The sequence below is a fragment of the Macaca fascicularis genome, chromosome 11 (assembly GCF_037993035.2).
Source record: "Macaca fascicularis isolate 582-1 chromosome 11, T2T-MFA8v1.1".
NCBI lineage: Eukaryota > Metazoa > Chordata > Mammalia > Primates > Cercopithecidae > Macaca > Macaca fascicularis.
In genome coordinates, this window is record NC_088385.1 from 63,143,857 (window position 1) to 63,170,374 (window position 26,518).

At 48.6% G+C, this 26,518-nt stretch overlaps 3 protein-coding genes and 1 non-coding gene across 12 annotated transcripts; 1 reads left to right on the top strand and 3 right to left on the bottom strand.

Annotated features, from left to right (window-relative positions):
• On the top strand, positions 1-1,518 carry IL23A (interleukin 23 subunit alpha). The gene is made up of 4 exons (XM_045365451.3): positions 1-317; positions 539-637; positions 804-950; positions 1,056-1,518. Exons 1-4 carry the CDS (start codon positions 156-158, stop codon positions 1,215-1,217), a joined length of 570 nt encoding a protein of 189 aa, XP_045221386.1. The 5' UTR covers positions 1-155; the 3' UTR covers positions 1,218-1,518.
• On the bottom strand, positions 17-22,543 carry STAT2 (signal transducer and activator of transcription 2). 5 transcript variants are annotated; one of them, XR_012420346.1, is made up of 24 exons: positions 22,325-22,543; positions 18,560-18,697; positions 18,251-18,404; positions 17,827-17,922; positions 17,561-17,650; positions 17,394-17,469; positions 16,893-16,978; positions 16,581-16,729; positions 13,354-13,512; positions 13,160-13,252; positions 12,891-12,950; positions 12,474-12,494; positions 12,157-12,250; positions 11,647-11,694; positions 11,483-11,566; positions 11,195-11,293; positions 10,957-11,092; positions 10,785-10,837; positions 10,564-10,658; positions 8,536-8,909; positions 8,159-8,341; positions 7,868-7,925; positions 5,575-5,885; positions 4,156-5,274 (listed from the first exon to the last, which is right to left on the bottom strand). XR_012420346.1 is itself a non-coding variant. In XM_005571233.5 (24 exons), the coding sequence occupies exons 2-24, from the start codon at positions 18,688-18,690 to the stop codon at positions 5,132-5,134; spliced, it is 2,556 nt and encodes an 851-aa protein (XP_005571290.2). In that variant the 5' UTR covers positions 18,691-18,697; positions 22,325-22,543; the 3' UTR covers positions 4,156-5,131. The 5 variants fall into 5 exon arrangements, 3 of the variants coding, with proteins under 3 accessions (XP_065381259.1, XP_005571290.2, XP_073863241.1); XR_012420347.1 differs by having other exon boundaries at positions 8,536-8,949; XM_005571233.5 differs by having other exon boundaries at positions 8,536-8,672.
• On the bottom strand, positions 14,443-14,506 carry LOC123567761 (U7 small nuclear RNA). Its single transcript, XR_006690864.1, has one exon. It is a non-coding gene; the product is annotated as a U7 small nuclear RNA (small nuclear RNA).
• Positions 22,530-25,109, bottom strand: APOF (apolipoprotein F). 5 transcript variants are annotated; one of them, XM_065525190.1, is made up of 3 exons: positions 24,995-25,109; positions 23,572-24,455; positions 22,530-22,652 (listed from the first exon to the last, which is right to left on the bottom strand). In XM_065525190.1, exons 1-3 carry the CDS (start codon positions 25,008-25,010, stop codon positions 22,638-22,640), a joined length of 915 nt encoding a protein of 304 aa, XP_065381262.1. In that variant the 5' UTR covers positions 25,011-25,109; the 3' UTR covers positions 22,530-22,637. The 5 variants fall into 5 exon arrangements, with proteins under 5 accessions (XP_065381262.1, XP_045221388.2, XP_073863251.1 ...); XM_045365453.2 differs by lacking the exon at positions 22,530-22,652 and having other exon boundaries at positions 23,440-24,129; positions 24,214-24,455; XM_074007150.1 differs by lacking the exon at positions 22,530-22,652 and having other exon boundaries at positions 23,440-24,129; positions 24,214-24,455; positions 24,552-25,109.
• Positions 25,110-26,518: the final 1,409 nt, after the last annotated feature.

The following is a 26,518-nucleotide window of genomic DNA, read 5'->3' on the forward strand; positions in this document are numbered from 1 at the left end:
AACAGGAAGCAGCTTACAAAGTCGGTGAACAACTGAGGGAACCAAATCAGAGACGCACTGAACAGAATCAGGCTCAAAGCAAGTGGAAGTGGGCAGAGATTCCACAAGGACTGGTGCAAGGCACAGAGCCAGCCAGATTTGAGAAGGCAAAAAAGATGCTGGGGAGCAGAGCTGTAATGCTGCTGTTGCTGCTGTCCTGGACAGCTCAGGGCAGGGCTGTGCCTGGGGGCAGCAGCCCTGCCTGGGCTCAGTGCCAGCAGCTTTCACAGAAGCTCTGCACACTGGCCTGGAGTGCACATCCACTAGTGGGACACATGGTGAGTGGCAGCCCCTGGAGCCTAACAGGAGTCTCTCCAAGCTCTCCAAGGCTGTGGTAGAAGACTGTGGCCTTGAGTGGAAACTGGAGGGTTGAAGGCCATCAGGGAGTAAGAGAGGGCAAGAGAGTAGGGTTCCTGGGAGAGTCGGGCCTGAGGGTCAGGTTGGCTTCAAAAGTACTTATCTTACTTCTTCATTCTTTCCACCCCTTCCTCCATTCCAGGATCTAAGAGAAGAGGGAGATGAAGAGACTACAAATGATGTTCCCCATATCCAGTGTGGAGATGGCTGTGACCCCCAAGGACTCAGGGACAACAGTCAGGTACCACTGGGATGTGGCTGGGCGATGAAGGAGAGGGGACTGAGAACATGGCTGGGTACCATGGTAAACCAGAAGTTGTGTCTGAAAATAGTAAGAAACTGGGTGAGTCTTCAGTGAATGGAGTAGGAAGAGGATGTCCTCTTTCATTGCTTTCTTCTCTCCCTAGTTCTGCTTGCAAAGGATTCGCCAGGGTCTGATTTTTTACGAGAAGCTACTGGGATCGGATATTTTCACAGGGGAGCCTTCTCTGCTGCCTGATAGCCCTGTGGGCCAGCTTCATGCCTCCCTACTGGGCCTCAGCCAACTCCTGCAGGTATTAAGTAGGGGCCTGGAGGATGGGGGCTTGCAGGTGTCAGAGACAGAGGATTGGGGGTTAAGGGTCTAGAGTCTTCTCTGACTGTGTCCTATGCCCTTTCAGCCTGAGGGTCACCACTGGGAGACTCAGCAGATTCCAAGCCCCAGTCCCAGCCAGCCATGGCAGCGCCTCCTTCTCCGCTTCAAAATCCTTCGCAGCCTCCAGGCCTTTGTGGCTGTAGCTGCCCGGGTCTTTGCCCATGGAGCAGCAACCCTGAGCCCCTAAAGCCAGCAGCTCAAGGATGGCACTCAGATCTCCATGGCCCAGCAAGGCCAAGATAAATCTACCACCCCAGGCACCTGTGAGCCAACAGGTTCATTAGTCCATTAATATTAATGGGACCTGCATATGTTGAAAATTACCAATACTGACTGACTTGTGATGCTGATTTATAAGGTTGAGTATTTATTAGATGGGAAGGGAAATTTGGGGATTATTTATCTTCCTGGGGGCAGTTTGGGGAGGATTATTTATTGTATTTATATTGAATTATGTACCTTTTTCAATAAACACTTATTTTTGTGGCTATATGAGTCTAATTTCTAGGCTCAATTGGGAAAGAGAAATTGATGGAAAAATAAGGCCAAGGGATTACAATATGCATCCCTTTCTTCTATTCTGAAGGGCTATGATGGAGAGAGATATTTTCTCATGACCCCCTGGTGTAGAGAATAACTGGGATCTCTTTAGTATTAATTCCTATATGGCTGAGCAAGCAGAATGGGATTACCAGATTAGGAAGTGGGGTTATACCTAAGGGTCACTTGCTCCCTGATCCAGTGTCTCCTTCCCTGCTTTCTTGGCCAAGGGTGTATCTGGCCAAAGACAGGGGTCCTGATCACTGTAGGATCAAAAGTCAGAGTTTAGTTTTGAGCAGGAAGGGCATTCCAGGAAATGAAGGTAAATATCCCGGAACAATGGGACTCTCCCCTCAAAGGACATTTGGAGTCCCTTTGTTTCTTTTTTTTGAGATGGAGTCTCATTCTCTCTCCCAGGCTGGAGTGTAGTGGCGTGATTTCGGCTCACTGCAACCTCCGCCTCCCAGGTTCAAGTGATTCTCTTGCCTCAGCCTCCCGAGTAGCTGGGATTACAGGCACATACCACCACGCCTGGCTAATTTTTGTATTTTTAGTAGAGACAGGGTTTCATCATGTTGGTCAGGCTGGTCTTGAACTCGTGACCTCAGGTGATCCACCCACCTCAGCCTCCCAAAGTTCTGGGATTACAGGCATGAGCCACCACACCCAGCCTTGGAGTCCCTCTGGAAGTTTGGTAACTCAAGGGTAGCTGAAATTCTTTGAAAAAAGAAAAGACGAAGGGAAGTGGCTAGTGATTATTTCCTTTCCTTTTTTTTCCATAGTCACAGCATCAAAAATTGTGGGCTTTGAAGTCAGACAAATCCAGACAGGTTCCTGTCTTGGCTTTGCCAACAATCAGCTGAGTGACAATGAAACAGTTATATAACTACTCATCCCTCCCCCCACAATGCATATATACCTCCCAGCACCCCTAGAAGAGTCTAAGGGACAGGAGGGGCTACTCCAAACAGAAAGGGAAGAAGAAATATGACAAGAGGAACATAAAGGGGTGGATGGAAGAGAGGTCACAATTTTCTGACTTTATTTCTGTGCAGCTTGTTGGTATCCCTTTGTGAGCAGAGAAATAAAAGAGGTTCAGAGATGAGACATTTCCAGATCAGCACAAAGTTTATTAGCCATTTCTGCTCAGAAGAGCCCCCTTCTGAACAGGACTGTTCCTCTGACATAACAGACAAGAAACAGCCACCTGTGCAGGGCCTTTCATTTATATCTCAAGCTACATCAGGAGGACATCTTAGAACCTTGGGGTTCCCTGGGAACAGCTAAGATGTGAGATTGTCCAGAGTCCTATGACAGACCTTCAGGGTTTTTTTTTTTTTTTTTTTTTTTTTTTTTTTTTTGAGACGGAGTCTAGCTCTGTTGCCCAGGCTGGAGTGCAGTGGCCGGATCTCAGCTCACTGCAAGCCCCGCCTCCCGGGTTCACGCCATTCTCCTGCCTCAGCCTCCCGAGTAGCTGGGAGTACAGGCGCCCGCCACCTCGCCCGGCTAATTTTTTTTTTGTATTTTAGTAGAGACGGGGTTTCACCGTGTTAGCCAGGATGGTCTCGATCTCCTGAACTCGTGATCCGCCCATCTCGGCCTCCCAAAGTGCTGGGATTACAGGCTTGAGCCACCGCGCCCGGCCCGACCTTCAGGGTTTTAAGTTCCACAGACTAGGTCTTTGTCCAGGTCCACAACTAAGGAATAGAAACCTTCCTTTCAGGTAAACAACATATTGCACAAAAAAGGGGGGGATTATAACATAACAGAGAAAGAGCTAAGACCCATTGCTTCTCCTCTGTAAAAACACCAAACTTTATCCAATACTATAAAAAGAAATTCCTGCCAGGCATGGTGGCTCACACCTGTAATCCCAGCACTTTGGGAGGCCGAGGTGGACAGATCACCTGAGGTCGGGAGTTCGAGACCAGCCTGACCAACATGGAGAAACCCCATCTCTACTAAAAATACAAAATTAGCTGGGCATGGTGGTGCAGATCTGTAATCCCAGCTAATTGGGAGGCTGAGGCAGGAGAGTCACTTGAACCCGGGAGTCGGAGGTTGCAGTAAGCCGAGATCACGCCATTGTACTCTAGCCTGGACAATGAGAGAAACTCCATCTCAAAAAAAAAAAAAAAAAAAAAATTCCTGGCCGAGCGCAGTGGCTCATGCCTATAATCCCAGCACTTTGGGAGGCCAAGGCGTGAAGATCACTTGAGCCCAGGAGTTTTTTTTTTTTTTTTTTTTTTTTTGAGACGGAGTCTCGCTCTGTCGCCCAGGCTGGAGTGCAGTGGCCGGATCTCAGCTCACTGCAAGCTCCACCTCCCGGGTTCAGGCCATTCTCCTGCCTCAGCCTCCCGAGTAGCTGGGACTACAGGCGCCCACCACCTCGCCCGGCTAGTTTTTTGTATTTTTTAGTAGAGACGGGGTTTCACCGTGTTAGCCAGGATGGTCTCGATCTCCTGACCTCGTGATCCGCCCGTCTCGGCCTCCCAAAGTGCTGGGATTACAGGCTTGAGCCACCGCGCCCGGCCGAGCCCAGGAGTTTAAGACCAGCCTGGGCAACGTAGCAAGACCCTGTCTCTAAAAAAAGAAAAAAAAAAAATAGGGCATGGTGGTGCATACCATGGTCCCAGCTACCCAGGAGGCTGAGGTAGGAGGATTGCTTGAACCCAGGAGGTTGAGGCTGCGGTGAGCTGTGACTGCACCACTGCACTCTAGCCTAGGCAACAGAGTGAGACCCTGTTTCAAAAAAAAAAAAAAAAGCAATTGCTAAATTCCCAGCAATCCTACTATCCCTAGCCTCCAGGAGTGATCTGTCTGCTAAGCATTGAGAAAGTAGAGACTAGGTGGCATAAGCTAGTGTGCAAAGCTTCACAGGCACATTAGATCGGCAGGATCATTTTATGGGAGAGGAATGGGTGCAGCCAGCTTAGGGGCAGAGTAGGGGAGGAGACTGGTAAGAAAAAAAGGTCTACTTCTATCCATCCCCTTCTTCAGGGTGGAGTTTCACATGGTAGGCTAAGGCAGAAAGCTCTCAACCCCTGCAGGAAAAGAAGAAATTCAGGGATTGAGTCAGGAGTGAAGGAAAGAAGAAAGGAAGTTATCCTAGACATGAAGGAATGGAAGAAAGAAATGGAGTCCTAGCCTGTCTGTGCTCCCCACCAAGGGCCAATGCCAGTGTGTACCAGTTTAGCCTAACCAGCTATTAAAATGTTGAAATCCTTCCATACTGAAAAGAAGCCACTGCCCTGAGCCCTCCAAGTACCTGTCAACTGCCCTGGCCTGCCTCCAGGACCCCTATACCTCCCAGCACAGCAGGCAGCCTTCAGGAGCCTATTTAGACCTATGGCTTAGCATCTGTTCTGATTCATTGTTGTCCCTTCTGTGCCCATGTTATGCTTTCACCTCTCACTCCAATGGAGTCACACAGGCCTGAGTTTGAACAGTTAACATAGCTTGGAAGGGACACATGCCTGATTCCCATCCTTGGAGAACAACATCATGCTATGAGGAGTAGGAAGGGCAAGAGATATGAAAAGAACAAAGGAAATGTGGTTCCTAGAAGTCAGAAGGCATCAAAGGTCCATCAGTGTAGAAGTGGCTGGGGCGGGAGACGTAAGCCTCATCCACGGTGTTCTGGCCAGCCAACAGTGGGTCACCATTCGGCATGATTTCTTCAATCTTTACACAGTTTCTGAAGACTAGGTAACCCAGAGAGAAAAGTGAGGCCCTGATCTTAGTTAGGAATTCCCAACCCAGCAAGGAAAGGGAGGGAGGATGGCAGGAAAGGCCTGGGAAGAGCCTGAGGGGGAACTTGTGGGATCAAAGAGCAGGGAGGTGGGGGAAGGCATGTGTAATTCCAAAAAAAAAAAAAAAGGAATCACAGAATGGACCTCTCTCCAATGAGGAGCTTGGAGCTCAGTTTTTTCTGTAATGGGAGAGGGAGAAGGGGTAGGAAAGGGAATGTGTGCTGTCTTCCATAGCTCTATTTCATCACTTACTTTCCATTGGCTCAGTGTTCAAATGTCTCAGATCACAGGGCAAATCTGGCTCTGGCACTGGCTGTGACACAGGTCCTCGGTCTGGCTCTGGCACTGTTTGTGATACCATGCATAGTGTGGGCTCCATTACAGGCTCCAGAGTGGACTCCAGCACAGACTCTAGCTCTGGCCCCAGATCCAGCCCTGCCTTCAGCAGTGGCTCTAAGTCGAGGCTGAGCTCTGGCTCTGGCGCCAGCCCTAGTTCCAGCTCTAACGACTCCAGCTCTGGCTCTAGCTTAAGCTCCAGCGGTTGTTGTAGTTCATCCACCTGTCTGGATACCCAAAGACAGACAAAGGGGCAGGGCTCAGTGGTTTAAATGAAAGAAGGAATGGTAGAACAAGAAGCAGCTAGTCTAAGAAGGCAGAAGAGCAGAGGGCTAAAGATCATGGAGTTCGGAATCAGGCCTCCTGGAGTTTGAATCCTGGCATTTACTAGCTGGGGGAACTTAGGCAAGTATCCTAACTTTTCTGAGCCTCAGATTTATCATCTATAAATGAGAACAATACCTAGTAATTCTTGAGAGGCAGTAGGGTGGTTGAAAGCAGGGCTATGGAATCTAACAGACCTGTATCATTTATTAGCCATGTACCTTAGGTACAAAACTTGACTACTCTAAATCCAGTTCCTTAGCTGAAAACAGTAACAGTGTTTACTTCAAAGGACTATTTTGTAGATTCAATAAAATGAGAAAATAAACATAAACCATTTAGCCTAGTGCCTGGCACAAAATAAACTTTCAGGCCAGGCACGGTGGCTCACACCTGTAATCTAAGCACTTTGGGAGGCTGAGGCGAGCAGATCACTTGAGGCCAGAAGCTCAAGACCAGCCTGGCCAATTTGGTGAAACCCCATCTCTACTAAAAATACAAAAGTTAGGCCGGGTACAGTGGCTCACGCCTGTAATCCCAGCACTTTGGGAGACCAAGGTGGGCGGATCACGAGTTCAGGAGTTTGAGAGCAGCCTGGCCAATATGGTGAAACCCTGTCTCTACTAAAAATACAAAAATCAGCCAGGCGTGGTGGTGGTGCGTGCCTGTAGTCCCAGCTACTTGGGAGGCTAAGGCAGGAGAATCACTTGAACCTGGGAGGTGGAAGTTGCAGCGAGCTGAGATCATGCCACTGCACTCCAGCCTGGGCAACAGGGCGAGACTCTGTCTCAAAAAAAATAAAAATTAACCAGGCATGGGTGGCGCTCGCCTGTAATCCCAGCTACTCAGGAAGCTGAGGCAGGAGAATTGCTTGAGCCTGGGAGGCAGAGGTTGCAATGAGCTGAGACTGCGCCATTGCACTCCAGCCTGGGCAATGAGGGCGAGACTCTGTCTCAAAAAAAAAAAAAAACTATCCCCAGCCAAGTGCCAGGGCTCATTCCTATAATCCCAGCACTTTGGGAGGCCAAGGCAGGACACTGCTTGAGGCCAGGAGTTGAAGACTAGCCTGGGCAACATAGTGATACCCTATCCCTACAAAAAATTTTAAAAATTAGCTGAGTGTGGTGGCGTGTGCTTGTAGTCTCAGCTACTTGGGAGGCTGAGGCAGGAGCATCACTTCAACCCCTCCGTCAAGGCTGCAGTGAGTCATGATTGCACCACTGCACTCCAGCCTGGGTGACAGAGACCCTGTCTCAAAAAATATATATATAGGCGGGGCGTGGTGGCTCATGCCTATAATCCTAGCACTTTGGGAGGCCAAGGCGGGTGGATTGCTTGAGTCCAGGAGTTCAAGACCAGCCTGGGCAACATGGTAAGACCCCATCTCTACAAAAAACACACAAAAAATTAGCTGAGTTTGGTGATGCATGCCTGTATTGCTTGAGCTCAGGAGGTCGAGGCTGCAGTGAGCCATGATCACACCACTGCACTCCAGCCTGGGCGACAGAGCGAAACCCTGTCTGGGGGAAAAAAAAAAGCTCCATGCTTGGCATCAAGTAGGTGCCCATTAACACCAGTCATTATGATCATTATTACCCAGAAACCCCTGTGGAGACAACCTAAGGATGGCAGCAGAAAAATATGAGATAGGAGAGACTAGAACTGGAAAAAACTAGAGTGGGCTAGGAGGGAGGGAAGGCTGGGGAGACTGGAATAGGGGCACGTTAGGAGAAGGCAGAAAGGAGAGACTGTGGGAATGGCAGGGCAGAGCAGCTGACCATCGTCCTGGTGCTCCACCCAGGAGCAGGTAATGCCCCCTTTTGACAATTCACTGAAGCACAGCCAAAAAGGACTAGGGAGGATGGGTGGAGAGTTTATATCTCACCTATTAGAGACCACAATGAGCCTGTGTTTCAGGTATTTCCTCCGTTCCTGGAGATTAACTGTGAGGAACATATATAAGAAGCAGAGAAGATCAGTGGGCCAGACACATAGCCTGAGGTTCCCCTCAGACGGTCCTGGCAGTCTCATCCCCATAGGAACCAGCAGTATCCCATGGACAAATCCCTTAACTCCTCTAGATATCAGTCTTCCCATGCTTGAAAGGAAGGAGTGGGATCTATGGATGTCTGAAGATCTCTGCAATCTAGCAATGAAGTATGTCAACAATTCCCACCTTTCTCCTGGTAGTAGCACCCAAAAGCTTCATCCCGGGGGATTCGGGGATAGAGGAAGCGCAGTGGGTTCTCAGGTATATTCTCCTCAGTGAGCAACTGGTAATGGCGGATGATTTCAGTCAGCGGGAGTGACTGCAGCACCTCCTTGGTGTACGGTTGCACAGAGTAGATGAGCACCTTGTCTGGAGAGTGAATGCAATAACAGGCAGGCTTGAGGGAAGAGGCTGGGCCTTGGAGCTCCCTGCTCTGGCTCCCCAGTCCCAAACCGGTTGAGGGATGCAGGACAGAGCCAGGGAAGCCAAGGGCAGGCAGAGGGGCAAGAGGGGAGCCAGGCAGAAAGGAGAGGCTGTGGGAATGGCAGGGCACAGCAGCTGACCATCATCCTGGTGCTCCACCCAGGAGCAGGTAATGCCCCCTTCTGACGATTCACTGAAGCGCAGTAGAAAGGTGCCAGAGATGGTTTTCTTCAGCAGCCGGCGCTCCTGGCTCCGACTCACAAAGCCCATGATGCGTCTGGAGCACAAAGAGCAGCTGTGAGCCGTCCCCCAACCCCCTGCCCCACCAGGCCCCTGCCTCCCTGCTCCCCTTGTATGGAGAAATAGCCTAGGTTTGGAACCCAGGTTTTGGACCAAGCTCTGCCACTTAGCTTTTTTATCTTTTACAAGTCACTTCACTTTGCTGACAACAGCGACCTTCCGAGGGTTTGAAGAGGTACGAAGATTCAGTGAGATCACACAGATGAACAGCACTCTTTTTTTTTTGGGAAAGAGGGTGTCATTCTGTCACCAGGCTGGAGAACAGTGGCATGATACAGCTCACTGCTGCCTCCATGCCTCGACCTACTGGGCTCAAGCAATCTTCCCACCTCTCAGCCTCCAGAGTAGCTGGGACCACAGGTGCACACCACCATGCCTGGCTAACTTCTGTATTTTTTGTAGAGACGGGGTTTCACCATGTGGTTCAGGGTGGTTTTGAACTCCTGGGCTCAAGTGATCCATCTGCCTCAACCTCCCAAAATGCTAGGATTACAGGCATGAGCTACTGTGCCCAGCCATGAATAGCATTTTTTTTTCTTTTTTTTTTGAGGCCAAGTTTTGCTCTTGTTGTCCAGGCTACAGTGCAATGGCATGATCTTGGCTCACTGCAACCTCCACCTCCCGGGTTCAAGCGATTCTCCTGCCTCAGCCTCTTGAGTAGCTGGGATTACAGGCCTGCCAACATTCCTGGCTAATTTTTTTTATTTTTAGTAGAGATGGGGTTTCACCATGTTGGCCCGGCTGGTTCTGAACTCCTGACCTCAGGTGATCTGCCTGCCTTAGCCTCCCAAAGTGCTGGGATTACAGGTGTGAGCCACTGCGCCCAGCCATGAATAGCACTTTTTTTGTTTTGTTTTGTTTTGAGATGGAGTCTCGCTCTGTCACCCAGGCTGGAGTGCAATGGCACGATCTCGGCTCACTGCAACCTTCTCTCCTGGGTTCAAGCGATTCTCCTGCCTCAGCCTCCTGAGTAGCTGGGATTATAGGCACGCGCCACCATGCCCAGCTAATTTTTGTATTTTTAGTAGAGATGGGGTTTCACTATGTTACAGGCCAGGCTGCTCTCAAACTCCTGACCTCAGGTGATCCACCTCGGCCTCCCAAAGTGCTGGGATTACAGGCGTGAGCCATCGCGCCTGGTCATGAATAGCACTTTTTTTTTTTTTTTTTTTTTGAGACAGTCTCGCTCTGTCGCCCAGGCTGGAGTGCAGTGGTGCGATCTCGGCTCACTGCAAGCTCCGCCTCCTGGGTTCACGCCATTCTCCTGCCTCAGCCTCCCTAGTAGCTGGGACTACAGGCACCCGCCACCACGCCTGGCTAATTTTTTGTATTTTTAGTAGAGACAGGGTTTCACTGTGTTCACCAGGATGGTCTCGATCTCCTGACCTCATGATCCGCCTGCCTCGTCCTCCCAAAGTGTTGGGATTACAGGCGTGAGCCACCGCGCCCGGCATGAATAGCACTTTTAAAAGCCAAATGCTACACAAATTGGTAGGCAGTGTGGTGAAAAGAGCATGAGCTTGGGGTCACATAGGCCTGGGTTTGAATATCAACTCTGTCCCTTGGGTAAGTTCTTTAACTTCTCTGAAACTTAGTTTCCTCACTTGAAATGAAGATGGCAAAACCCACCACTCAGCATAGTCATAAGGATGAGATGAGAGAATTAATGAAGAGCGCGCATCAGGCTCTGGAATGCAGGAGATGCTTCACAAACACTGTCTATGGCTATCATTGTTAACAAATGTGAGGAGACATGGCCTCACGCCTGTCTTTGCTCTCTCTCCCTGCTTGCCACATGAGGGCGCACAGACTCCACTCTCAAGCCCAGAAAGCACAAGCCCAGGAGACAAGGTGGACCAAGGCCTTACCCATCATTCCAGAGATCCTTCAGGTGGTCATGTACCAACTCCAGAATTTTGTCCAGCCATGTCCAGAATGGTAGCTTGCCAGGAGGGCTCTCTCGCTGCAGGAGGAATGGAAAGGTAGCAAGAGCTGAGGAGTTGCCCCTGGTGTAGGGAAGGAGGGACATGGGAAGGCCAGTATTTGGAATGTGGGCTAGATCTAGCTCCACAGGAATTCAGGGAGTTACCTTAGTGAAGTCAGCCCAGGACAATAATGGATCCTCAGTTCTACAGTTTTGCCCTGTGGGACAGATAGCCACAGACAGATGATGAGGGAAGCCAGGGGTCCTGGGATAGATAGGACAGAGGGACAGGAAAGACTAAGGCTGGGGAAAGGTTGAGAGAAAAGGAAATCTGTACCAAACAGCTTGTTTCTCAGCATGCTCAGCTGGTCTGAGTTGAGGCCTCGGCCAACATAGGAGGAGAACTGCCAACTGAGAGCTGGGCCCAGCAAGCTCCAGGGGGCTTTGAGGGGGTTGGAGAAGAACTGCTGGTTCTGCAGGGGTGGGAGGAGTGCAGGCTGGCTCAGAAGAAGCCTATCACACCAAGCTTCCACACCCCTCCTCTCCCCACTTGACCTGTCGGCCCCACTCCCTACCTGAAGGTTTGGGCTGAGCAAATTGAACCAGAGAACTGAAGCCCAGGCAATTGAGAGCTGGTTCATGTTGGAAATAATCACCACAGGGAGGGTGTCCGTCTGGGGAGAAGACAGGAGTCACACAGAGGGATGTGATGTTTCTAGCTGCAGGTATTTGTTAGAGGAAAGGAGTGCTAATCCACCCCAAGAGGCTTCTTCCAAAGAAGCCTTTCTTCTTTCTTCTTTATCCCCTCCTTATGCCTTCTTCCAAAGCTGCTTTCTCTCTCCTTGCCCTCCATTTTCACTCACTTTCAGCTCCTGCTTCAGACCCTGGTAGGTATATTTGACCGTGAAGCTGATGATGTGCAGTTCCTCTGTCACACCTAGTGGCCCCTGGGACAGCCAAAGACATAGTCATCAGAAGGCCCTTTGGCAAGTTCCCCCTGCCCCCGAGTCCTCTGTACTGGCCTCACCTTATTGCTGCCCTTTCCTGAACCACCTGAACGTTGTTCCACCAGAGTCTGTGAATTGAGGGGAAGGAGAGAAAATGCCAGAGTGGGCACCCTAGGGTCCCTGGAACTCCTGTTTGGCTTCAAGACCCCTCAAGCCCTGGGAACTTCCCCCAACCCCTGTTCCTTTGGACTAAAAGCAGGCCAGGTGTGGTGGCGCATGCCTGTGATCCCAGCACTTGGGGACGCTGAGGCGGGTGGATCACCTGAGGTTAGGAGTTTGAGACCAGCCTGACCTATATGGTGAAACCCTGTCTCTACTAAAAATACAAAAATTAGCCAGGCATGGTGGCGTGTGCCTGTAGTCTCGGCTACTCAGGAGGCTGAGACAGGAGAACCGCTTGAACCTGGAAGGCGGAGGTTGCAGTGAGCCAAGATCGCACCACTGCACTCCAGCTTGGGGGACAGAGTGAGACTCTATCTCAAAAAAAAATAAAAATAGTAATAAAAGCATAGGTCACAAACTATTCTTACCAGGTAACCAAAGTCCCAAATCAAACCCTGACTCTGCCCCTTCTCGGGGGTCAAAGTTTTCTGGTTTGAAGTCAGAATGTTGAACTTCCGGAAGCTGTTCCAGGAGGAAGAAGATACATGGAGATAAGGAACGGAATTACTCTAAAAACTCAGCAGAAAAAAAAAACAGAAGTTCCACTTCATTTCAGATCTCGCCATCTCCCTTTGTCCATATCCCAAATCCCCCTCCTCCTTGTTTGTGCCACCAGGGATGCCGAATGTGGTTCTGCAGGTCGTGCAGTGTACAGATGTTTGCAGTGTCCTTGTCAAGCACCTACCCTTGTAATTGAGGAGGATTCCTGAAAAGAAATAAATTAAAAAAAAATCATCGGGCAAAAGAGTATGGAAGTTAGGAGTTTGGTCTTTGGGATCAGATAGACCTGGGTTCAAACCTGACTTGAGCTCACTAGCTACGTGGTCTTGAGAAGAGATGTAATCAGTCTCTCTAAGCCTGTATCTTTGTTTGTACGGTGCACCGGTAATAGTTAATTCATGGGGTTGGTGTGACAATTAAATGAGTACCTGACATGCTGCATGTCACAAAGTAAGTGTTCAACAAAAGAAATGAATTATAATTTCTATGAGATAGGAACGGAAGGAGGAAGAAGATAGCCCTAGACCCTGTTGTGAAGAATGAGTATCTCCTCCACCCCAGCAGCCCATGTCCTGGCCACCCTTCACCTGCTCCAATTTACCTGTCAATGGAGACTTCCACAGTCAGTGACTCATTGCCTTCCTGGAGTCTCACCAGCAGCCTGTGGGAAGGAAGGGGATGGGGAAAGTGGTCAACCTCAACCTTCTGGATAGGCCAGATGTTTGAGAAAGAGAAGAGGGATTATAAGAGGTAGGGAGACTGAGAGGAAAGAGAGAAGAAAAAGCCAAGAGTGGGAAGAGCTGTAAAGCCAGAAAATACAAAGTGGCAGGGTTGGAAAAAGCAAGCAGGAATGAGTTCTGGAATGCCAACCTTGTTCGGACGGTGAACTTGCTCCCAGTCTTGAGGATGAGGGGTCGATGGGGAGTTTGGGGCATGCAGGGCTGGGTTTCTACCACAAAAGCTCTGAGGAGAGAGAGGTGTGGAAAGAATATATAGCTCAGTATCTGTAAGAATGGCTTCCCTTGTTCCTTCTTTCCCCCAGGGTTCCTGCCTGGCCTCTAGACCTGTCGAGCAGACGCTGTAGCAACTCTGTGACCTGGGCGTTGCGTAGGTCCACCCCTTTGATCAGAGGGTCATCCTGATAGCTAACCAGGCAACTCAGTCCCTTCAGCTCCTTCAGCAGCTGCCTCAGGTGAAACAACAGCTTTGCTCCAGCTGTGAACCTGGGTGATAAAATTCAGGAAGAAGGAATCCATGAGTTTCCTGGATTCCCCCATCCAGGTTCCAAGACCTCTCCATAAATATGTGAAGAGTCAGAAACTGACTTGGGGGTGGGGGGAGAAGAATCCAGGAAGCGTATAAAGGATTATTCAACATGATTCATAATCTAAGAAATGAAAATCGAAGCTATTTTCACATATAAAACTGCTAACAGATTTAACATAACAGCTTTCATATGCTATGTACAACTTATATTAAGCCCTTTCCACATATTAACACATTCAATCCTCAAAACAACCTCTGAGGCAGGTACTATTATTATCCCCACATTACAGATGATAAAACTGAGGCACAGAAAGGTTAAGTGACTTGCTCAAGGTCATACAACTAGTAAGGGATGAAGCTTGTATGTGATCCCAGGCAGTCCCATTGTACAACTCACACTTTTTTTTTTTTTGAGACAGAGTCTCACTCTTGTTGCCCAGGCTGGAGTGCAATGGCGTGATCTTGGCTCACTGCAACCTCCACCTCCTGGATTCAAGAGATTCTCTTGCCTCGGCCTCCTGAGTAGCTGGGATTACAGGTGTGTACCACCACGCCCGGCTAATTTATATATATATATTTTTTTTAGTAGAGACGGGGTTTTGCCATGTTGGCCAGGCTGGTCTCGAACTCCTGACCTCAGGTGATCCACCCGCCTCAGCCTCCCAAAGTGCTGGGATTACAAGCGTGAGCCACTGCACCCAGCCCCAACTCACATTTTTAACTACTGTACTTTACTGTTTCTATAATTAAAAATGATAATAATCAGCAATGTGGTGACAGGAAAACAACCAAACACTACACATGAGAAAACAGATCCGATCAGGACAACTATTCTGGGAAACATTTGCAACTATCTTTTTTTTTTTGGTGGGGGTGAGGGTGGGGGTGGAGGTGGTTTCTGGCAAAAACTTGAAAGCCTGCTAGACAAATTCTAAAAGAGCTGTAACACCTGGAACTATCTTTTAAAAAGCCTCCCCAGCTGACATGGTGGTTCACACCTGTAATCTCAGCACTTTGGGAGGCAAAGGTGGGCAGATCACTTAAGGCCAAGCACTCTGGCCTGGGAGATGGAGACAGACCCTGTCTCAATCAGTCAATCAATCAATCAATAAATGCACGCATGCATGCTGGTCCTGTACTATAAGTACTATATGCCTGTTTTTCAATCTACCTGAGCAATTGTGGTATTTTTTTATCTACTTTTTTTTTTTTTAAAGAGGTGAGAGTCTTGCTATATTGGTCAGGCTGACCTCAAACTCCTGGACTCAAGCACTCTTTCTTTTTTTTTTTTGAGACTGAGTCTGGCTCTGTCGCCCAGGCTGGAGTGCAGTGGCCGGATCTCAGCTCACTGCAAGCTCCGCCTCCCGGGTTTACGCCATTCTCCTGCCTCAGCCTCCGGAGTAGCTGGGACCACAGGCGCCCACCACCTCACCCGGCTAGTTTTTTGTATTTTTTAGTAGAGACGGGGTTTCACCGTGTTAGCCAGGATGGTCTCGATCTCCTGACCTTGTGATCCACCCGTCTCAGCCTCCCAAAGTGCTGGGATTACAGGCTTGAGCCACCGTGCCCGGCTTCAAGCACTCTTTCTGCCTCAGCCTCCTCAGTAGCTGGGTATTATGGTATGTGTACATATATACTTTTAGAGACAGGGTCTCGTTCTGTTGTCCAGGCTGGACTGCAGTGGTATAATCATGGCTCACTGCAGCCTCGAACACCTGGGCTCAAGCAGTCTTCCCACCTCAGCCTCCTGAGTAGCTGGAGACTACAGGCGTGTGCCACCATGCCTAATTTCTTTTTTTTTTTTTTGAGACGGAGTCTCGCTCTGTCACCCAGCCTGGAGTGCAGTGGCGCTACTGCGGCTGAGCTCTGCCTCCCGAGTTCAAGCGATTTTCCTGCCTTAGCCTCCCGAGTAGCTAGGAATATAGGCATGAGCCACCACACCCGGCAAATTTTTGTATTTTAGTAGAGATAGGGTTTCACCACATTGGCCAGGCTGGTCTTGAAATCCTCACCTCAAGGGATCTGCCCACCTTGGCCTTCCACAGTGCTGGGATTACATGCATGAGCCACTGCGTCTGGACATGCCTAATTAAAAAAAAAAAAAATTTTTTTTTTTGTAGAGATGGGGTCTTGTTATGTTTCCCGGGCTGATCTCAAACCCCAAGCCTGAAGTGATTCTCCTGCCTCAGGCTTCCAAAGCACTAGGATAACAGGCATGAGCCACCATGACTGGCCTGGTATATTTTTAAAACTCTAAATTATAATAAATTTTTAAAGCCAGGCACAGTGGCTCACGTCTGTAATCCCAGCACTTTAGGAGGCCGAGGCAGGCGGATCACGAGGTCAGGCGACCGAGACCATCCTGGCTAACACGGTGAAACTCCGTCTCTACTAAAAATACAAAAAATTAGCCAAGCATGGTGGCGGGCACCTGTAGTATCAGCTACCCGGGAGGCTGAGGCAGGAGAATGGCGTGAACCCGGGAGGCAGAGCTTGCAGTGAGCCGAGATCGTGCCACTGCACTCCAGCCTGGGTGACAGAGTGAGACTCCGTCTCAAAAAAAAATTATATATATACACACACACATATGTATAAAAAATACTGTTAAGTTTAAAAAAACTCATAGGTTTCAAAATAGTATGAACAATATGATTCCATTTTTGTTTAATAAGTTAGATAATAGGTAATTTTCTCTTCCTCCTTCCTTCCTTCCTTTCTTGTCATTGTATTCATTGCAGTAAAATATATATCTATATACATATATAGATATATATTTCTGGGTGATTAAAAAGGAAGAAAAAATCAGATTGTGGGTTAATTCATTCCTTTCCCTGAAGGAGACTGGGCTCTGGGCTCCCCGGGTGGTGAGGATGAGGAGTAGAATAGAGCTGCAGTCAGCAGGGAGCAGGGCTCATTCTGGGGTGCAGAGACCAATAGAGAACAGTATATCTTGCTATATGCAGGGCACTGCAACTTACAAATCACAGTGCATGGCGAGGACAAGGGTTGGGGTGGTACCTCTCACCATTTCTCCAGCTGTTCCAACCCGTGGTCAATGGGAGCTCTAATGCAGGCTTTTTGCTGCTGGGCTTTCCACTCTTCCAACTTTGGCAGTAGTAGCTCGATTAGGGTAGTTAATCGGCCTAGCAGTGCTTTGGAGGCATCCAGCACCTCCTAGGAAAGAGATAATGTGAGTTTTGAGCATCTCTCTCTTTCACCCTCCACTACCCAACTGGGGATGAAGAAACAAAGAAGCCAGTGCTAGAGGACCAGGGTCCCCACATCCCTCATTTTTCCAGGTCCCTGTTGCCCACACGTTCTGTCCTCTGCCTCCCACCTTTCTCCTTTTGTCCAGTTCATTGAGAGTTTCCTGCAGAATCTGCTGCTCTTTGGCCTGATGGGAGTCCAGAGAAGGTGTCTTCCCTGGATGGTGGGAACAGGAGTCAGTCCAGGGGTTCTTTCCTCTCCTTCCTGACTGGGGTCTCAGTTGGATTCAGGAAGGAGGAATTTTGTGGAGGAAGAAAGGGAAACCAAAGCACAGGCACCTGTGGACCCTCAGGCAAATTCTGAATGGTCATGCTTGGACCAGACACCCCCTCAAATAAAACACTGTTAGTTTTCCATGCATTTCCTCAACATTTACTGTCTCCCAGCTACACCTCCAGCTCAACCTCCACAAAACACCCTGGCACTTCCAGCTTTGCATGGCAGCAGGACTGTAGTCAGTGGGGTGTGTCTGACAGTGACTACTGCTCATTGGAGCTTTCTCCTGTTCACTTCCAGCTCTGGCTTCTCAGCAGGCACTTATCTTTCTCCAGCCCCTCAATGTGCTTCCTACCTTTGGCCTGGATCTTGTATCGGAAGGAGAAGACATCCTGCTGGTCTTTCAGTTGGCTGATGGATTTTACCAGCTTCTGCAGAGGGGAGAGGACCCCAATTAGGCTGCTTTTCAGGGAGGTATTAGACTGAATGCTGCCCACCCTAACTCCTACCACATCTACTAACCTCCATCATAGCCCTTAAATCCAGGATTCGGGATTCGATCTCATGTTGCTGGCTCTCCACAGGTGTTACAAGAGCTGGCTCTCCTTGCTCCTGAAAAAAGAGGCTCTGAGCATGTTTTAACTCTGGCCTTTCATGCCTTAAGTTCAGGCCTGAAATCATACCACAGGATGTTGGGGGGGATGCTGTTGTGAGACAACTCCCTGAGTGCTTTCCATGGTTCGTCTCTATTTCAGAAGCTTCCAACAATACCACTGAATTGTCCTCACCGGTTGAGCCCTCTGAGCCTGGATCAAAATTCTTTTTTCTTCCAGAAGGAGGTTAAAGATCATCTCAGCCAATTGGGTAGGGCCCTGGGAAAAGGCCTAGAATAGGAAAACAGAAAGTATTGATCCAATTCAACCACTCTCAATGACCTATCATCCTAGACCTTCCCCACCAATGTCCACAGTATTTCTTCTTCCTTCGGGGTTCCTAGCCCTTTTTCTTTTCACCATAGCATCCTCCCAACAGTGTCATGTATATGCAGCCCTCCTCTCTGCTAGTAATTCCCCAAGTCCAGACTCTGTCCTTCTTTCCCCAGATTTGTCCCTGTCTCCCTTTGCACCTCCAGGTACTATTCCATTCTCCAAATCCTACTCCTCTATACTCAGCTCCCAGTGCTACCTCATTGCTCTCAACCCTTCCAAGTACCTGAATGTCCCGGCAGAATTTCCGCAAATTGTGCTTCAGCAACAACGAGTCTGGGTCCTGGCTGCAACGGCCACACTCATAGTTCAGCTGATGCAAGAAGTGGAAGAATAGCATGGTAGCCTTGGAATCATCATTCCCGAGTACAGCTTCCTGCCTGGGAACCAGGAATAAGAAGGATTAGTGTCTCTGCAGTCTTACTGTAATCCTGAGGCTTTCCAACCCCCTCCCGCCATTAATGATTCCAGGATCCTGGGGGCCCAGAAGTAAGGCACCACCTTTCTCATTCCCCCAACTTCCTGAAGGCCTCACCAGTTCTGGTCTTCAATCCAGACAGCCAAGTACTGTCGAATGTCCACAGGCAGGAGACTGCATGAGTAAAGCTGGTGCAGCTGGTCCTGAAAGGGGCTGTCAAGATTCTGCAGCATTTCCCACTGTGCCATTTGGGCTCTGCATCAGAAAGATGAGGGTTCCCAACTGGATATTTTGCTGGACTAAATCATCCATAGTTTCATGATTGTTCATTATTACTAATTTAAAATGTTTAAATTATACAAGTAATAAAAATATTGAAAACATTAAAGTCTATGTTGATCCTACTCCTAATCTTGGTTCTTTCCCCTCCTCTCCAGAAGTAACCACTGCTATCAGTTTGGTGCATATTCTTCCAGGGAGTGCTACTGGTTGAGTATCTGCTATTCCAAGCATTTTGGATTTCAGATTTGTCCAGATTTTGGAATATCTGCATTACTTACCAGTTGAGCATCCCTAATCCAAAACTCTGCAATCTGAAATGGTCCAAAATCTAACTTTTTGAGCACCCATATGATGCTCAAAGGAAATGCTCACTGGAAAACTGTGGAGCCCAATTTTTCAGATTAGAAATGCCTAATCTGTATATATATATATATATTTTTAGATGGAGTCTCATTCTGTTGGCCAGGCCGGAGTGAAGTGGCATGATCTTGGCTCACTGCAACCTCCATCCCCCTGGTTCAAGCGATTCTTCTGCTTCAGCTTCCTGAGTAGCTGGGATTACAGGCGCCCACCACCATGCCCGGCCAATTTTTGTATTTTTTTTAGTAGAGATGGGGTTTTGCCATGTTGGCCACGCTGGTCTCAAACTCCTGACCTCAGGTGATCCAATCACCTCGGACTCTGAAAGTGCTAGGACTACAAGCATGAGCCACTGTGGCCCCAACCTGTATTTTTTTTTTTTGTTTTTTTTGAGATGCAGTCTCGCTCTGTCACCCAGGCTGGAGTGCAGTGGCGCGATCTTGGCTCACTGCAAGCTCCGCCTCCTGGGTTCATGCCATTCTCCTGCCTCAGCCTCCCGAGTAGCTGGGACTACATGCGCCCGCCACCATGCCTGGCTAATTTTTTTTGTATTTTTAGTAGAGACAGGGTTTCACCGTGTTAGCCAGGATGGTCTTGATCTCCAGACCTCGTGATCTGCCCACCTCAGCCTTCCAAAGTGCTGGGATTACAGGTGTGAGCCACCGCACCCAGCCGGCCCCAACCTGTATTTTAATAGCTTCAGTAAGTGGGCCTTTGTGCTTTAATGGGAATTTTCTTTTCTTTTTTTTTTTTTAAGACAGGGTCTCACTTGGTCACCCAGGCTGGAGTGCAGTGGCATGATCGTGGCTCAGCTTTGATCTCTCAGGTTCAAGCGATTCTCTGCCTCAGCCCCTCAAGGAGCTGGGACTACAGGAGTGTGCTATCACGCCAGCTAATTTTTTGTAGAGATAGGATTTTGCCATGTTGCCCAGGCAGATCTCAAACTCCTGAGCTCAAGTGATCTGCCTGCTTCAGCCTTCCAAAATGCTGGGATTACAGGCATGAGCCACCATAACCAGCCTAATGGTAATTTTCAAACACACACTAAAGCAGAGTGACTAGTACAAGGATCACCATCCAGCTTTAACAAACTACTGTTTCCACTATCTTATTTCATCTATCTCTCTAATTCATTTATTTTGCATTTATGTGTTTGTTGTTTATATTTGTTTATGCTAAACAAATATAAGCATTTAAAGATCAGTGTTGATGTTAAGTATTTATTACAGCATGATCCCTGCTGACCCTGAAGCTTTTTTTTTTTTTTGAGATGGAGTCTTGCTCTGTCACCCAGGCTGGAGTGCAGTGACATGATCTCGGCTCACTGCAAACTCTGCCTCCCGAGTTGAAGGGATTCTCCTGGCTCAGCCTCCTGACTAGCTGGGACTACAGTCGCCCACCACCATGCCCTGCTAATTTTTGTATTTTTAGTAGAGATGGGGTTTCACCATGTCATCCAGGCTGGTCTGGAACTTCTGACCTCAGGTGATCTGCCCACCTTGGCCTCCCAAAGTGCGGGGATTAGAGGTGTGAGCCACCATGCCCGGCCACCTGAAGCTTTTTTAGGAGCTAAATCTTTTTGGAGGTTAGGTAAGTACACCCTATAAACTGCCCTCCATATAGGAAGGAGGAGCTCCATGCTAGAAGACATCTAAATGCTATGCAACGGGTTGCTCAGTCCCTAAGAATATGACACGTTTATGACCTGTGAATCTTGAATATAAGTTATCAACTTTGTGAGATCCTGAAACTTCACTTAAATTTTTTTTGTTTTTTTTGTTTTGGCAGGGCACAGTGGCTCATGCCTGTAATTCCAGCACTTTGGAAGAGGCGGGAGGATCACTTGAGGTCAGGAGTTCAAGACCAGCCTGGCCAATGTGAAATCCTATCTCTACTAAAAATACAAAAAAATTAGCCAGGCATGTTGGTGGGCACCTGTAATCCCAGCTACTCAAAAGGCTGAGGCAGGAGAATGGCCTGTACCCAGGAGGCAGGGGTTACAGTAAGTGGAGATCACATCCAGCCTGGGAGGCAGAGTGCAGTCTCTGAATCAAAACAACAACAATGAATTGGCTTTTGCCTGTCACCAAGCAGGCTGTGCCTTGCATCCTTCTCCCCACTGTTCCCTGCTCGCTGCCATCTGGTGTCTATTTAGGAAACTGAAACTTAAGCTTGTTGCAGCCTGAGCCTAACAAAACAGAATTCATGCACATTAGTGGTCTAAAAAGGTCACATGATTTTATTACAAAGTAAAAAGAAATGCTTGGGGTGGTATAGTCTTCTACTAACATGAATAACATCAGCTGCCCTTCTACCTCCAGCAGGAACAAGGGAAGGGAGGGATTGGGCAGGGGCTATTTTCATTTTAACCCTTTTAGTAGTGCTTGATTTTTAAAACTATGTGTCTGTATTGCTTTTATGATACAAAAAAATATAAGTTAAAAAAATGATTAGGTGGCCAGGCATGGTGGCTCATGCCTGTAATCCCAGCACTTTGTGAGGCCCACAAGACGGGAGGATGGCTTGAGCTCAGTCAGGAGTTTGAAACCGAGCCTGGGCAACATACTGAGATTCCATCTTTAAAATAATAATAATAATAATAATAATAATAATAATGAGGTCCCAATTCTTGAGGATTTAAGTGTCTGATATTAAAGGAGCAAGTCAGCAAAGATTCAAATATGAAAACAAAACAAAAAACCTGGTCTCCCCGAATGGATTGCAAACACTGAGGTTAAGAGCTAAAACAATTTTTTCTCATTATCTCTCACTCTTAAGCACATATTTTGCACTCAAGAAGCTTTTCTGAAATGAACTGAATTTTGTGTGTGACCTTAGGCAATGTTTCATCTTTCAGTAGCTTATACTTTTAAACAAAACAAATAAAGACGATAGATTTATCTATCTTTGTTTTTAGATTTATCTATCTTTGAACATCGTTTTTAGGTGAAGATAAAAAATAATGCAGAGCAGAGTAACGTCAGATACCGAACCAACAATGCCAGATTCCGGGTCTCGGAAGCTGCAGGGCAGTTTTCGGGGAGGGGCATTGGGGTTGGGGAGATAGGCTGGACAGGAGAAGATCGAGAACCGAGCAGGCGACAGACAGCTCCTCTTTCAACCTGGGGACAGAAGCTGCCCCCTCCAGGGCGTAACTCCTGGGGCCAGTCGCCCTTCCCTGGGAGGAACTCTCACTCTCACCCCCACCCCTACCTCAGCACACCCTCTCAGGGCCCGTACCTGATTAGGGTTGCAGTCTCCGCGCCCTCCACTGGCTCTGGTCGCGACTTCCCGTCCGTAGAAGGAGTTCGGGTACTAGAGCCTCAGGCCCCGCCTACAACTTCGGCCTACACCCTCGGACCCGCCCCCTCGTAGTTGGCAGCGGAAGTCCGGAGCGGCCCCATTCCCAGTCGCCACCCCGACACTGGCTGCCACTCAGTCAAGCCCTTCCCAGACTGCGAACTCACTGGCGCCGCCGCAACTACACCCCCCCGCGGGGCGGGACAAGCTGAGCCGAAACCACACCTGCAGCTCCAGCGATTGGTGGAGAAGTTCAAGTAGGCACTTTCTACGAGGGGAGGAGTCTAATTAGTGGACTGGCCCAAGACTGAAACAGCTGATTTTCGAGAACCCGCTCGTGAGCCACGGAACCGAAACTAGCTTGAGGAGCCTGTAGACGCCAAGGGCTCCATGGGAAGGGGTGGGACCGGAATTTCGACGCCTTGGGATAGGAAGAGGAGGGCTGAGGTAATGAAAACAGTATTTTTTTTTTTTTTTTTTTTGAGACGTGGTCTCGCTCTTATCACCCAGGCTGGAGTGCAGTGGCGCGACCTCGGCTCACTGCAGCCTCGACCACCCGGGCTCAGGTTATTCTCCCGCCTCAGCCTCCCAGGTAGCTGGGACTACAAGCGTGCATAACTCCGCCAGGATAATTTTTTGTGTTTATTGTAGAGACGGAGTTTCGCCATGTTGCCCAGGCTGGTCTTGAACTCCTGACCTCAGGTGATCCTCCTGCCTCGGCCTCCCACAGTGCTGGGATTACAGGCATGAGCCACTGCACCTGGCTAATAGCTATTTATTGAGAGTACTGTGATAAGCACTTTAGATTAATTGTGTCATTTAAAATTTACAGGGCAACTCATTGAAGTTAAAATCATTCTCTCCTTTAGAAATTTAAAAACTGATCTTAGTTCAAGAAAGAAGTTACCAGTCAGTGATCACGGAGGCTCTAACAAGTGGAGCCTAGATTCAAAACCAAACCCTCTGACTTCAACCCCCAAACATTTACGTTCCTACGTTTTACTGTACAGCCTTACTCCTGAATAAATCGGAGTTTAAAATTTTGAAGACATGTATACAGCTTGTCAGGATATTAGATTTATTAGTTCTGTGGTTACTACCTTCTTTTATATCCCAAGACTCCCAGCCCCAGGATCTAAGTCATAGCTCTTGATTATGGCCCACCCCCAGTAGGGAGCTGAACTTACTACTTCTGATATGAAAGAAGCCAGGGTAGTTGTTTCTTCCAAGTCACTCACATCTGAGATGGCCCTTAAACCCTCCTTGGTGGTCTCTGGCTGAGAGATGTTTGCGTCTTTCCGATCTTGGTAATACTGGATCAACTGCTGAACCCCAGACCTTAATGCAGGTTTAAGTGCAGCACTGATCGCTAGACCCATAGGTCCCCCTGACATCCCGGCCATGGTCATCAGAAGGTCATATCCCAGATCTATGGCCCCATCTCGGCCTCGTTCCCTGGCCTTGCCCAGGCAGTTTTGAGTAGCATAATACAAAGCTGTGCCCAGGTTGTAGAAGGTTCCCACTCCTGGCAGCAGCTGGATGACATTGTGCATACCTTGCTCCTTCTCATTCTCACAGTCCTCTGTGGGGAGGGAGCGCCGGACCCTTCCTGTGCTTTGCTGCTCCCTGGCTAACAGCTGCAGAGCAGAGGCCAGGGCTTCCACTGACACGTTCCTCTCTGTGCTTCTTCCTGTCTGGAGCCCTTGAAGATGCTGGATGAGGACCTGTGTAGCATTCACACCACCCTGGCGGTAGAGCTGTAGCTGTAGAGCCCAAACATCAGCCTGGCAACCAGCTTCCTCCAGGGCATTCCTTAGAGCCAGGCTTACCAAGAACTTGGGTAGAGGGGCCATGTGGCTGAAACCAGGCAGTGACTTTGGGTGCAGAAATTGGCAGGACAAGGGGTCTGAGGAGGGTGTCTGGGATTCCAAGGACAAGGGAAGGTGCATCAAGACATTTGTCTGCTTTCCAGATGAAGTGGCATCCACAGGGTGCAGCAAGACGTAGCAAAGTAGCAGCTCAACTGGTATCATGATGAGTCTGAGGCCACACATGTCTGGAGCAGAGTACCCTAGAAAGGGGAGAAATCCAAAACATACAAACCATTTCCCTAAGGGCTATGGTGAGCCCACAGCTCACTTAGGGGGACACCTCATACATCACCTACCTACAAGCTTTTGTACTTTCTTTTTAGAGACGGGGTCTTGCTCTGTTGCCCAGACTGGAGTGCAGTGATGGGATCACAAATCACTGCTGCCTTGAACCCCTGGGCTCAAGGGATCCTCCTGCGTCAGCCTCCCAAGCAGCTGGGACTACAGGTGCATGACACCATGCCCAGGTAATTTTTAAAATTTTTGTAGAGATGTAGTTTTGCCATGTTGCCCAGCCTGATTCTGAACTTTGGGCTCAAGTGATCCTCCCACCTCCGCCTCCCAAAGTGATAGGCTTCCAGGTGTGAGCCACTGCACCTAGCCCCAAGCTTCTGTTCTTTTTAGGTAAAGGCCTAGGAAATAGGAAATGCACCCCAATTGCTCCCACTTGGTTTCCCTCATTTACAGGTCACCAGGGATTCTGTTTTATTTCCACCCATATATAGGGACCCCAGATTACCACACAGTCCAGTCATTGAGAAGTGAGTTTTGGTTGCTCCCCGATCCTGTTCTGCCTAGTTCTCTGTCCCGTGAGGAAAGGAGATATTTGCTTTCCCCTATGATCAGTGAAGGATGTAATCTCTGCAAATATTTGCCCATTTATACTGGCTGCTCAAACCTTGTGCCCTTGTCACACACTCAACATCTATACCCACAGTCCTGTTCTTTGGCATTTCCTGTATGTCCGTGCCACATACAGTAAGCTCATGATAGGAGCCAGGGAAATTCAGAATTAGGAAAGATGAGATGTTTGTGATACTCTCATTTCTCTTCATTTTAAAAATTAAATTAGCGACTGGGCATGGTGTCTCACGCCTGTAATCCCAGCACTTTGGGAGGCCCAGGTGGGCGGATCACAAGGTCACGAGTTGAAGACCAGTCTGGCCAATATGGTGAAAGCCTGTCTCTACTAAAAATATCGGAAAAAAAAAAAATACCCAGGCGTGGTGGTGGGTGCCTGTAGTCCTAGCTACTTGGGAGGCTGAGGCAGGAGAATCGCTTGAACCCGGGAGGTGGAGGTTGCAGTGGGCCAGGATGCACTCCAGCCTGGGCTACAGAGTGAGACTCCATCTTAAAAAAAAAAAAAAATAGGGGCTGACACCTACTAAGTGGAGAAGGGCAAGGCTAACACTGGTCACATGTGTGTTTAAGCGAAGGGATGAAATAAAGAGCATTCATCTGTCCGAAGTGGTCTCCAACATTTCTAACTACTTATTGTGTCCCGTCCTTGAATACAGTCCTGGGAAAGGAGACTCGTTACCTATGTGGCATTTTGAATAGCTGAAGTGAGCCAGGATCAATTCCTGGATCATTTTCCTCACAAAGCACTTCAGAATAGCTGTGGAACATTTGATAGATTAGATTGTCACTGTCCATGGACATTTAAATGATCTTAACTTGACAGCTTCTTCAACTTTTTGCCTGATTCTTCAATACGCTCCCAACACTCATACCTGCAGTTCTCGGTGATGTTGACACCAAAAGCTTTGAACTGTGGCACCAAGCATCATGGGAGATGGTTTCTCAGCAAATTCAATCACCATCTGAGCTAACTGGTAAGCCAGCCACCCCAGTGGGTATATTTGCCACCATCCATACATTTCCCAGGATGGGCAGCTGGGTGCTCGGTTTATTCACACTTCCCGAAGGGACCACTAGATTCTTCACAATTAACGTTGGTATTGCCTTCCTCCCCATTGAACTTTTTGACTCTCATGGATGAGGGTTTCAGTGGTATCCTTTCCTCCCATCTGAAGCTGCAGAACATGGGCCTCAGTTGGGCAGCCCACCTCCTCCAGGGCCATCCTCAGAGCTAAGTTGGACAGGTACTCAGACAGGGGCTAGGAAGGGGGCTGTGTGTAAGAGATCCTGGCAGGTCCTGGGATCTGGGAGAGGAATCTGGCTCTCCGTGTTCTCCAAAAAATGGAGAGCATGTTTGATGGGTGCCCAGTCTTTGTGAAAGATGGCTGGAGGCTCAGGGTCT